Source organism: Macaca mulatta, chromosome 16 (assembly GCF_049350105.2).
Source record: "Macaca mulatta isolate MMU2019108-1 chromosome 16, T2T-MMU8v2.0, whole genome shotgun sequence".
Taxonomy (NCBI): Eukaryota; Metazoa; Chordata; class Mammalia; order Primates; family Cercopithecidae; genus Macaca; species Macaca mulatta.
In genome coordinates, this window is record NC_133421.1 from 20,446,939 (window position 1) to 20,459,434 (window position 12,496).

At 47.9% G+C, this 12,496-nt stretch overlaps 2 protein-coding genes across 10 annotated transcripts in view; both read left to right on the forward strand.

Annotated features, from left to right (window-relative positions):
- EPN2 (epsin 2) overlaps positions 1–12,496 on the forward strand; it is a 103,587-nt gene that overhangs the window by 3,203 nt on the left and 87,888 nt on the right. The gene's annotated exons all lie outside the window — the stretch shown is intronic.
- LOC702723 (large ribosomal subunit protein uL22) lies at positions 1,338–1,967 on the forward strand. Its single transcript, XM_015118781.3, has one exon. The coding sequence runs from the start codon at positions 1,373–1,375 to the stop codon at positions 1,925–1,927; it is 555 nt and encodes a 184-aa protein (XP_014974267.2). The 5' UTR covers positions 1,338–1,372; the 3' UTR covers positions 1,928–1,967.

The following is a 12,496-nucleotide window of genomic DNA, read 5'->3' on the forward strand; positions in this document are numbered from 1 at the left end:
GTGGCGCAATCTCGGCTCACTGCAAACCTCTGCCTCCCGGGTTCAAGCGGTTCTCCTGCCTCAGCCTCCCGAGTAGCTGGGCCTACAGGTGTGTGCCACCATGCCCGGCTAATTTTTGTATTTTTAGTATAGATGGGGTTTTGCCATGCTGGTCAGGCTGATCTTGAACTCCTGACTTCAAGTGATCCACCTTTCTTGGCCTCCCAAAGTGCTGGGATTACAGGCATCAGCCACCATGGCTGGCCTTGGATTAGGGGAAGTTGAGGCTGGAAAAGATGTGAGGAATTATGTAGTTTGTATCCCTTTTTGTCTGCTGAGCTTTTGACTCACATATTCGGTGTAAACAGACATCTTCTGTGAATACTTTGCCGGGCAGCTCCCCGATGTTTGGCCCGTTTTTCTCCCATGCTACCTTCACCACCCCACACAGTCTGTTGATGCACTTAACACGACATTGTCCATGTATCTGGGGCTCTTGTGACACTGTGACATCTTGGAGGCCGGTGGTCACCTTGTCTTTACTTCTCCAGTACCAGGCTCAGTCTCTGATAGATAGTAGGTGCTCAGTAAAGGTCTGTCATCAGTATTCCTCGAGGTAGGGGAGCACATTTTTATGCCTCGGTTACTGCAGGCTCTACTGTTCTGTCGCGCCGTTGTTGAAATCACTACTGTTGGTCCAGCAATTGTGTGTCAGTTGCATAGGTTTATCCACCTCATCTGCAGGTGAGGAAACTGAGGCCTAGGGAGTTTAAGGTACATGCTTGAGGTTGCACAGCCAGTAAATGATTTGAACAGATCTGTTGTACACCAAAATATTATTATAACTGTTACCGACTTCGAGGACCGGGTCTCACGGGGATGAAGAGACACACTGCAAGTTAACAGTGGACTGAGGGAGGTGGGGTGATATGATTAAGGTGGTTGAGGATGGGAAGAGCACATTTGTTTTTTGTCAGATGCATTGTGAAAAGAATGTTTATGTCCATCTATTGAGTTTTTGAAAATTGACAAACTTGCCGGGCATGGTGGCTCACACCTGTAATTCCAGCACTTTAGGAGGCTGAGGCAGGCGGATCACCCTGAGGTCAAGGGATCCAGACCATTCTGGCCAACATGGTGAAACCCCATCTCTACTAAAAATACAAAAATTAGCTGGCCGTGGTGGCACATGCCTGTAGTCCCAGCTACTCAGGAGGCTCAGGCAGGATAATCGCTTGAACCTGGGAGGCGGAGGTTGCAGTGAGCCGAGATCGCGCCACTGCACTCCAGCTTGGTGACAGAGCAAGACTCTGTCTCAAAAAAAATTGACAGAGTTCTCCCAGAAGCCACCGCTCTTCCTCTTTCCCTAAGCGGCCTGAGGTAATCTGTGAAAATGGTTCGCTATTCACTTGACCCGGAGAACCCCACGAAATCATGCAAATCAAGAGGTTCCAATCTTCGTGTTCACTTTAAGAACACTCGTGAAACTGCCCAGGCCATCAAGGGTATGCATATTCGAAAAGCCACGAAGTATCTGAAAGATGTCACTTTACAGAAACAGTGCGTACCATTCCGACGTTACAATGGTGGAGTTGGCAGGTGTGCCCAGGCCAAGCAGTGGGGCTGGACACAGGGTCGGTGGCCCAAGAAGAGTGCTGAATTTTTGCTGCACATGCTTAAAAATGCAGAGAGTAATGCTGAACTTAAGGGTTTAGATGTAGATTCTCTGGTCATCGAGCATATCCAAGTGAACAAAGCACCTAAGATGCGCCGACGAACCTACAGAGCTCATGGTCGCATTAACCCATACATGAGCTCTCCCTGCCACATTGAGATGATCCTTACTGAAAAGGAACAGATTGTTCCTAAACCAGAAGAGGAAGTTGCCCAGAAGAAAAAGATATCCCAGAAGAAACTGAAGAAACAAAAACTTATGGCACGGGAGTAAATTCAGCGTTAAAATAAATGTAATTAAAAGGAAAAAAAAATTGACAAACTTTCTGATAAGTTCATCAATGGAACTTTATGGCTTAATTAGTTCATTCAAGTTAACTAAAAATAGAAACTTAGAAAAACAAATACAGTGAAATAAGCATATGTTGAAAGCCGTTTCAGCAGCTTTTTTTTTAAACCACCATAATTTCACATCAACACTTAACATAGGGATTACCACCCATTTGTGAGTAGAAAAACTGAGGCCCAGAGAGGTTAAGTAAGCTGTGAGGAACTGGCACAGCCAGGATTCAGAGTGAATCTGTGTAATTCCCAGGCTTGGTTCCCTTCTGCTCCACTGGCCCCTATAGAAGGCCCCACAAAATAATAGGTATTCATTTAAATTACAGCATAAATTTGTTGTGTGAAACTCACCACCAAGTTTATTTAGAAGGTTGGGAATTGTGAATAACGAGATTTCTGGGTCTTTCCTAACCTTAGAACCTTTGAAAACACTGTGGTTTGAATGTCAGTAATTAATGGATCATTTTATTTTAGCTGAGAGACGCTAGATTCGGTGTTTGATTAAAAAAGAAAAAAAGCCTAGGCCAGCCACGGTGGCTCATGCCGGTAATCCCAGCATTTTGGGAGGCTGAGGTGGGCGGATCACTTGAGGCCTAGAGTTTTTGAGACCAGCCTAGCCAGTGTGGCAAAGCCCTGTGTCAACCAAAAAAATACAAAAATTAGTCGGGCATAGTGGCATGCACCTGTCATCCCAGCTACTCAGGAGGCTGAGGCAGGAAAATCACTTCAACTGGGAAGGGGAGGTTGCAGTGAAACTCCAGCCTGGGTAACAGAGCAAGACTGTGTGTCAAAAAACAAAAACAAAAAACCTGCCTTCTTTTGAACCAGATCTGCAACATTGTTAAAATGCTCCCTATCCATGCATTGGATTCTTTCTGTGACTCATTCCCCTATTACCTAGGTGCTGGAGCCTGCTTTGTTCCTGGGCACAGAAAGTCCTTTTCCTGATTCAGTTTCCTCTTGGTCCTGGTCTAGTCAGTGTGTGCTTCACTTTCAGGCCCTCTAGAGACAGAACAGGTATCTTAATTCTCTTTCTGTTCAAAGCAATATAAGGAATTGGACGTGGAAAGGGCTGTAAATAGAGGAACTCCCCATCTTCTCTTCATGGTAACCCTGCTGATACATAGAACAAGGAAAAGTAGGCTCATCCTGGGGGATGGCTGATCGTTTAGGGCTAATGGATGATATGGATTTAAAAGCATTTATAATTAATCACTTCTGAGTGCAGGCTTCTTCCTCTGGGTCCCGACCCTCTTAGGTAGTTGCACGTTGCAGCAGCTCAATAGCTGAGAACACCAAGTGGTACAGTTAATTTGGCTTCAAAGGCCATGTGGCAGATAGCTTTGGAATGAGGTGTAGGTACTTACCGGCCTCCTGGCTGGGTGGCTTTGGGCACTTTAATCACTGAGCTTTGGTTTCCTCATCTCCAAAGGGGGGCTCATAATCACTACTTCATGGAATAGACTAGCCTTTTTTCTCAAACTCCAGTGTGCAGCAGAAGCACCCAGAGGGCTTGCTGAACATGTGGCCGGGGCTCCACCCCATTGTTTCTCATTAGGGAGGGGAGGCCTGAGAATGTGTCTTTTTTTTTTTATTAAGATAGAGTCTTGTTCTGTTGACCAGGCTGGAGTGCAGTGGCGCGATCTTGGTTCACTGCAACCTCCACTTCCCAGGTTAAAGCGATTTTTCTGCCTCAGCTTCCTAAGTAGCTGGGATTACAGGCGCATGCCACCATGCCCAGCTAATTTTTTTTTTTTTGAGACGGAGTCTCGCTGTCTCCCAGGCTGGAGTGCAGTGGCGCAATCTCAGCTCATTCCAAGCTCCGCCTTCCGGGTTCACGCCATTCTCCTGCCTCAGCCTCCCGAGTAGCTGGGACTACAGGCTGCCGCCACCATGCCCGGCTAATTTTTTGTATTTTTAGTAGAGATGGGGTTTTACCATGTTGGCCAGACTGGTCTCAAACTCCTGACCTCAAGTGATCTGCCTGTCTTGGCCTCCCAAAGTGCTGGTATTACAGGTGTGAGCCACCGTGCCTGGCAGAGAATGTGTATTTTTTTTTTTTTTTTTGAGACGGAGTGTCGCTCTGTCGCCCAGGCTGGAGTGCAGTGGCCAGATCTCAGCTCACTGCAAGCGCCGCCTCCCGGGTTTATGCCATTCTCCTGCCTCAGCCTCCCGAGTAGCTGGGACTACAGGCGCCCGCCACCTCGCCCGGCTAGTTTTTTTACTTTTTAGTAGAGACAGGGTTTCACCATGTGAGCCAGGATGGTCTCGATCTCCTGACCTCGTGATCCGCCCGTCTCGGCCTCCCAAAGTGCTGGGATTACAGGCTTGAGCCACCGCGCCCGGCCTGAGAATGTGTATTTTTAGCCAGCTTCCAAGTGCTACTGATGCTGCCGGTCTAGGGACCAAATTTGGGAACCTTGGCCCACAGGACTGAATGAGAAGGTGTGTAAGATGTCTAGCACCTGCTGGCTGTGCAGTAGGAACTAAAAAATGACACTGAAATGTTTCTAAAATATTGCTCTGAAGATGATGGATGGCATGACATTTGGAAAGGAAATGTGGGTTCTCAGAGAGTGTTTTCACTTCATTCTCTTATGATTGTAAGTTGGACTGTGGTCACAGGGATTATCACTCTTGGGTTAATTGAGGTGCTTTCCTTAATGAAGGGGACAGAAGATGTCATTGTCCTTTAAAAAAGGCTGTAAATCTTGGATTCTGTTGAAAAAGCAGGTTCATCATTCTCACACATCACGCAAGAAGTTTGTTGTCTAGGCCTTTTAGAATTGTAACTTGGGGGCTGGGTGTGGTGGCTCATGCTTGTAATCCCAGCACTTTGGGAGGCTGAGGCTGGTGGATCACTTGAGACCAGGAGTTGGAGACCAGTATGGCCAACATGGCGAAACCCCATCTCTACTAAAAATACAAAAATGAACCAGGTGTGGTGGTGTGGGCCTGTAGTCCCAACTACTTGGGAGGCTGAGGCACGAGAATTGATTGAACCCGGGAGGCGGAGGTTGCAGTGAGCTGAGATTATGCCACTAGACTCCAGCCTGTGTGAGGGAGTGTGACTTTTCTCAAAAAAAAAAAAAAAAAAATTGTAACTTGGAAAGGTTGAGGGAGTAATGTTGTTGGGTCCTCAATTCCCACAGGGCCATTTGGGATGGACCACTGTGTTAATGGAAGTTGCTTCTCCTCCCTACAGCAATTCATATTTAATATTCTTTCATGTTTACAGTTCGAATTTTTTTCTTCATTGGTAATTAAACAACTTGTCCATCGAGACCGAATGTGCAGGGACGTGTGTGTGAACTCTGATGGTTTTTGAATATTTCCTGTGTGCCAGGCCTTATGTTACTAATTTTATGTGCTGTGTTTAATTTTCATGGTCCTGCAAGCCCTATCACCATTTCTCATTTTGCATTTTAAAAAGCTAAGAGGGGTTCAGTAACCTGCCCCAGGCCATACAGCTAGTAAGTGCCCCAGCTGGTATTTGCTGCCACCTGTGTCAAACTCAGAACTGCTTTATTTCCACGACCTGATTTGCAGCTGTGCCAGGTGCGCCCATTACCTCACTGTACCCTCACAACAGCCCCAAGAGGTAGGCTAAGCAAGCTGAGGCTCGGAAGAGTCAAGGTTGGTCATGGGCACCTGGCCAGTGGCTGGCTGGACCTGAATTCAGTCCCACGCCTGTCTGATTTTAGAGCTTTATGAAGTTGTTTCTTTGACAACAGCTTACCTCTCTGTCATGTGACCCTAAGCTGCCTGGATGTGTACAACAGGGACCTAGGGCTACCCTAGCTGGCTTGACCCCAAGGAAGTCTGTGTGGGCTGGTAAGGGTTTTTGTGTTTGCAGAGCTGTGTTAAAATAATTGGCCAAATTGCTCTTTGAGCAAAGGGGACATTTTACTTTGTGATCCTGCAGCTCTGCACACTGGTGTGGGTGCTAAGGACTGAGAACCCTTTACTAATGCTATTTTGTTAAAAGGGGGTCAAATTCATATGGAATTTGATAGTCTTTTTTTTTGAGTTGGAATCTCTGTCGCCAGGCTGGAGTGCAGTGGCGGCATCTCAGCTCACTGCAACCTCCGCCTCCCAGGTTTAAGCAATCCTCCTGCCTCAGCCTCCTGAGTAGCTGGGACTACAGGCATGTGCCACCACACCCAGCAAATTTTTGTAGTTTTAGTAGAGACGGGGTTTCACCATGTTGGCCAGGATGGTCTTGATCTCTCCTTTTTTTTTTTTTTTTTTTTTTAAGATGGAGTTTCGCTCTTGTCGCCCAAGCTTGAGTGTAGTGGCGCTATCTCGGCTCACTACAACCTCCATCTGCTGGGCACAAGCGATTCTCCTGTCTCAGCCTCCTGAGTAGCTGGAACTACAGGCACGTGCCACCACGCCTGGCTAATGATTTTGTATTTTTAGTAGAGATGGGGTTTTACCATGTTGGCCAGGCTGGTCTCGAACCCCTGACCTCAGGTGATCCGCCAGCCTCGGCCTCCCAAAGTGCTGGGATTACAGGCATGAGCTACCACACCCAGCTGGAATTTGGTAGTCTTAAAAAATTACACCGGGCGCGGTGGCTCAAGCCTGTAATCCCAGCACTTTGGGAGGCCGAGACAGGCCGATCACGAGGTCAGGAGATGGAGACCATCCTGGCTAACACGGTGAAACCCCGTCTCTACTAAAAAATACAAAAAACTAGCTGGGCGAGGTGGTGGGCGTCTGTAGTCCCAGCTACTCGGGAGGCTGAGGCAGGAGAATGGCGTGAACCCGGGAGGCGGAGCTTGCAGTAAGCTGAGATCCAGCCACTGCACTCCAGCCTGGGCGACAGAGCGAGACCCCGTCTCACAAAAAAAAAAAAAAAAAAAATACCTGTGGCTGGGCATGGTGGCTCATGCCTGTAATCCCAGCACTTTGGGAAGCTGAGGCAGGTAAATTAAGAGGTCAAGAGATCAAGACTATTCTGGCCAATGTGATGAAACCCTGTCTCTACTAAAAATACAAAAATTAGCCGGGTGTGGTGGCACACGCCTATAGTCCCAGCTACTCGGAAGGCTGAGGAAGGAGGATCGCTTGAACCGGGAGGCGGAGGTTGCAGTAAGCTGAGATTGTGCCACTGTACTCCAGCCTGGCGACAGAGCGAGACTGTCTCAAAAAAAAAAAAAAAAAAAAAAAAAAAATTCCATGTGAAGTATCTCCTTCCCCAGCAGGCAATTAACACCTGGGTTCTAGCCAATGGGTAATTTTCTCTCTGGTCTTAAAATGTCCTGGGGAGGCTGGGGTGTGAGCACTTTCCCAAGGTTAGAGCACTGCTCGCAGCTCCCCAGCCAAGGAATGGTAAACAGCTATGTGTTGGTGCCTGCCCTGCACTTGTGGGAGGCCCTGGAGGCTTGGACTTGAGTGTGTTTTGTGAACTCTTTAAGACTCTGAGGTGAATAAATCAATGTAAGCAATAAGTTGTATTAAAAGACCCCTTCCCCCACCTCCAAAAAAAAAAAAAAGTCCTAGCAGTAAAGGGACACATTCAGTTTTTTTTTTTTTTTCCTGAAAGCAAGTCCTCCTTGTGTGCTTTTTTTTTTTTTTTTTTTTTTTTTTTTGAGACAGAGTCTCGCTCTGTCATCCAGGCTGTAGTGCAGTGACGCCATCTCGGCTCACTGCAAGCTCTGCCCCCGGGTTCACACCATTCTCCTGCCTCAGCCTCCTGAGTAGCTGGGCCTACAGGTGCCCGCCACCACGCCTGGCTAATTTCTTTTTGTATTTATGGTAGAGGCGGGGTTTCACCGTGTTAGCCAGGATGGTCTCGATCTCCTGACCTCGTGATCTGCCCGCCTCAGCTTTCCAAAGTGCTGGGATTACAGGCATGAGCCACCGGGCCCCTGTGTGCCTTTTTGATACTCAGAGCTGTCCTGGGATATAATGACTATACTATGGATGACAAAATTTGGGAAACATCTGATTGGGGAAAGAATTTGTATGTCACTTTATGAGAAGCAACTAGGAGATGTAGAAGTATGGGCATTTCAAGGACAGTTTAATGACTGAGGCCAGTGTCAACCGGAAAAATATGGAATACGTGATCTAGAGGCAAATAATGGTTATAAATGAAATGCCACCAAGAACTTAGTCTAATTGAGAAGACAAAGTTAATATCTGTGAGACAGAAGCTAGCAGTTTGTTGAGCCATGATTTTGATTCTTTGTCAGAGGGTCAAGAATGGAGAAAAAATTTAGAAGAGTCAGGGAAGGCATCAGGAGCAGGTAGGATTTGAGCTGGACCTTGAAGAACAACGAATGGTATCCCTAAATGGAAGGCAGATGGGAAAGTATTTTGGATCTCAGGAACGGCAGGAGTTAAAGCTTGAGATGGGATGGGGTAGGTGCCTTGAGTGTGTGCAGACTCCTGCAGCTGGCGCTGGGTGGATGCCTGCTGGGAGCAGTGAGCTCCCAGGTGGCCAGATGGCCACTGGCTCTGATGAGGCAGCAGCCTTGGGGTTTGGTTTTCTGGGTAGTAGAGAGCAGGGTAGGTCTTGAGGAGTAGGTGCCACCTCAAGTGTTTGAGAAGGGGGCCCTGTAGAGTAATCTCTGTGGGTAGGGGCCTGGCTCAGACTGGCTTCCTAAGACGGGCTAGATAGCAGTTCTAGAGATGGAGAGTGAAGAGAGGCCAGAGTTGAGTTGTGTTTAGGGAGTAAAGGGGGCCTCGGTGCTGGCTCGGAAGTTTGGATTCGACACCCCGGGAGCCTGCAAATCATGTGGCCTGGAAAGCTAGAAAAATGCCCATGATGGGGCCCCACCCCAGACCAATCAAAGGGGAACCAGTAATTTTTCGAAGGGCCCCCAGATAATTCTCATAGTCTGTGTGGGTGGAGAAGCTGAGCTGTGTGCTCGGAGGAGCTGCTGGGAGTGTCAGGGATTGGAAGGGGAAAACTGGAGCCAGAAGAAGCCTTTGAAGTAATGTGGTGTGGGGACTGGATTCCTGAGCAATTGTAGAATGACTGTGGATGGACTGGTGGAATCAGGGCTGGAGAGGAACTGGCAGAAATGATCACCCTGGCTGAAATACGCCTCTAAGCTACCTTGGAAAAGGACAGCTTAGCAGAAAGTTTAAACAGGGGACGGGCAGAAGAGACTGTGATCCACCTATTTGGCGAGCCTCCTTTCAACCTGCATTTTAGCCACAGAGCAGGCACAGCAGGTTCTTATCTGTTCTCTCAAGCTTGCTAGCCAAGTTCCTCCCCACACCCTAAATTGTAATGACTGCAGCAGATGGTACATGTAAAATTTTAAATGGCATTTCTTTAATTTTATTAAAGATAGTTGTAATGTAGAGTTACTAATTTAGATAGATTCACTTTATTCAAAGTCTAGAAGTGAGATTTTACATGGTACAGTTAATGCATGTCACAGTGTCATTGTAATATATGGCATTTCAGTCAAAAAATGAGTTTATAGTTCACTTCATTTATTCTTTTTTTTTTTTTTGACATGGAGCCTCGCTCTGCCGCCCAGGCTGGAGTGCAGTGGCCGGATCTCAGCTCACTGCAAGCTCCGCCTCCCGGGTTCACGCCATTCTCCTGCCTCAGCCTCCCGAGTAGCTGGGACTACAGGCGCCCGCCACCTCGCCCGGCTAGTTTTTTTGTATTTTTTAGTAGAGGCGGGGTTTCACCGTGTTAGCCAGGATGGTCTCGATCTCCTGACCTTGTGATCCGCCCGTCTCGGCCTCCCAAAGTGCTGGGATTACAGGCTTGAGCCACCGCGCCCGGCCCACTTCATTTATTCTTAATGCTTATTGAGCACATATGTATTATGTGCTGTTGGCTGGGAACACATGAGTGAATAAAATTTAAGTTCCTCTTACATTTCAAAATAGTTTTTGGTCTGCAGATGGTGGCTTTTGCCTCAGTAACAAGTAATATTAGTTTTGGGAGATAGCTGGGGGAGGGAAGTTTAGAAAGTGGTGTCAAACATTAGAATGGAACCTGGGAACCAGAGAAGGCTTAGAGGAAATAGTATGTAAGTCGAGTCTTGAAGGAAAAGTGGGAGTTCTCAGGGACAGAGATGAGAGGATCCCTGGCTGAGGGAGCTGCATTATGCAGAGGCCTGAGCTGAGCAAGGAGGGTGTGGAGGAGGAAAAGCTGGACATGTGGCAGAGGCCCAGCTGCCTGCTGACCAGACTCTCCAGGCAGGACAGACGAGAGCTTGGTGAGGTTTGACTCATGAGCTGTGGTTTTCACATAGCCTTTTGGCGGTGAGTGGGCAGGACTGTGGGACTTGCACCCCACCTCTAATCAGAGCACCTCTGTGCTGGTGAAAGTGGGGAGCTAAAAAGAGTCTGCTTGAGAAGTGTTCCTCTGCCGTTGAAGAACAACCAAAGTTATCTGGAGCTGCAGTGAGCAAACTGGTACCCCGAGGGTGGCTGGGAGGGAGAGATTAGAGGTTTCTTCCAGAGGACCTGAAGAGCCCTCACTTTTTTCTGTTTGCAATGAGATGAATGGAGATGAAAAGTGTTCCTGTTCCCTCCTCTACTCCAGACCAGTTTCTGAAGGCCTCTGGGTAACATATATGTGATTCCTAACAGTCCCTTAGGAATAGAACTTTTAGTTAAGCAGCTCTGTTTTCCAGAAATCCCTGGATAATTTTATGACCATGTGGTAAAGGTAAGGGACCTTGCATTAACTTCAGATGAATGTCAGAGAGCTGCTGTGTGCTAGGCTCTGGGTACCCAGGAAATGGTCCTCGCCCTTGACTCTGCCCAATCTGGACTAGAAAAGTGGTCCTTGGGTGGATTGCGCTCACAGATCTGTTTTGTTTGTGCCTTTCTAAACATTAAAATTGGTTGCTCTGTCAGTTTCGTATGGCTGCTGTGACAAATTGCCACAAATGCGGTGACTTAAAACAATACAGTTGTATAGGCAGGAAGTCCAACACAGGTCTTAATGGGCTGAGGTCATGGTGTAGTTAGGACTGGTTCCTGCTGGAGGCTGTTGGGGGGAACCCGTTTCCCTGCCTTTCCAGCTTCTTGAGGCCTTTGTGTGTTCCTTGGCTCATGCTCCTTCCATCTTTAAAGCCAAATTCGGTTTTCCACTCTTTCCCACGTGGTTTCTCTCTGACCCTGACTCTTCTGCCTCCCACTTCTACTTTTAAGGATCCTTGTGATTACATTGGGCACACTGAATAATCCAGGATGCTGTGTTTTAAAATCAGCTGATTAGAAACTTAAATTCCTCTTCTTTTTTTTTTGTGATGGAGTCTTGCTCTGTCACCTAGTCTGGAGTGCGGTGGCGCCATCTTGGCACACTGCAACCTCCGCCTCCCAGGTTCAAGGGATTCTCCTGCCTCAGCCCCCCGAGTAGCTGGGATTACAGGTGTGCAGCACCATGCCCAGCTAATTTTTGTATTTTTTAGTAGAAAATGGGATTTCGCCATGATGGCCAGGCTGGTCTCCAACTCCTAACCTCGAATGATCCACCTGTCTCAGCCTCCCAAAGTGCTGGGATTACAGGCGTGAACCACCATGCCTTGCCTAGAAACTTAAATTCTAACTGCTACCTTAATTCTCCTTTGCCACAAAACCTAACATATTCACAGGTTCTGGGATTAAGATGTGGTTATCTTTGGGAGGCCACTATTTGCTGGTCATAGTTGCCAACATTAAAATCAGGAGATCTTACATAGCCTCCCAGTCTTGCAGCTTCATTGACAAATCAGAACACTTGGCAGCCTGGGGCCTGTACTGTTGCCTGGCAACAGTGGGTCAGAGCCAGTGTCGGCGCCATCTCTAGTTGGGGCTTGCGGGTGCCAGTTCTCCACAGACCTCCACCCTCCCCATGGTGCCTGCTCATTTCCCCTGGTTGTCTGGTCCCTGCTTTGGGGACACAGGGGCTTACACAGAGTCCAGTCAGGGCAGAATCCCCAATGCAGGGTGGCTGGGTTTGTCTGCCTCTCTGTTCATGCCCTGCTCCTTGCCCCTCTGCCCCTCCCCCCTCGCTGCCTCTATACCCTTTCCCTGAAGCCTCTTCTGGCTCTGTCTGGCACACACTGTCCCTCCTCCTCTCTGTGCCCTTCTCTCTCTGACCCAGGGCTCTACATTCCACAGCATCTCTGGTGCTATTTTAGGTGGGATTGTTTGTGCCATGATTCCTTGTCTCTTTTCCCCTCCTTTTCTGGCACCCAACACTAGTACATTCTGATGCCTTCCCTTTTATGTCTTGCATTGGTGTTGGTGAAAATCAAGTCTTTATAATGTACCTTTAGAGCAATACCCGTTAAAAACCAGGATCACACAACAAGCATGTAGTTGAACATCTGTGTGCCTTGCACTCTCCTAGACATTGGAAATGCCATGGGGACTCCTGTCCTGCCTCTAGTTCTAGAAGAGAGATAGGGGAAACAAATGGGTAGGCAATCACATGGCAGCGTCTTACTGCATCTGGAGAGGCAGGATCTTGCTTCCTTCAGGCCCCAAGCCTGGAGGTGAGCTCTCTTTGCATTGTGTGTTAGGTGGG

What these genes read in the sequence shown, in the direction of transcription:
- LOC702723 (XM_015118781.3), top strand. Translation starts at nt 1,373, where the DNA reads ATGGTTCGCTATTCACTTGACCCGGAGAACCCCACGAAATCATGCAAA.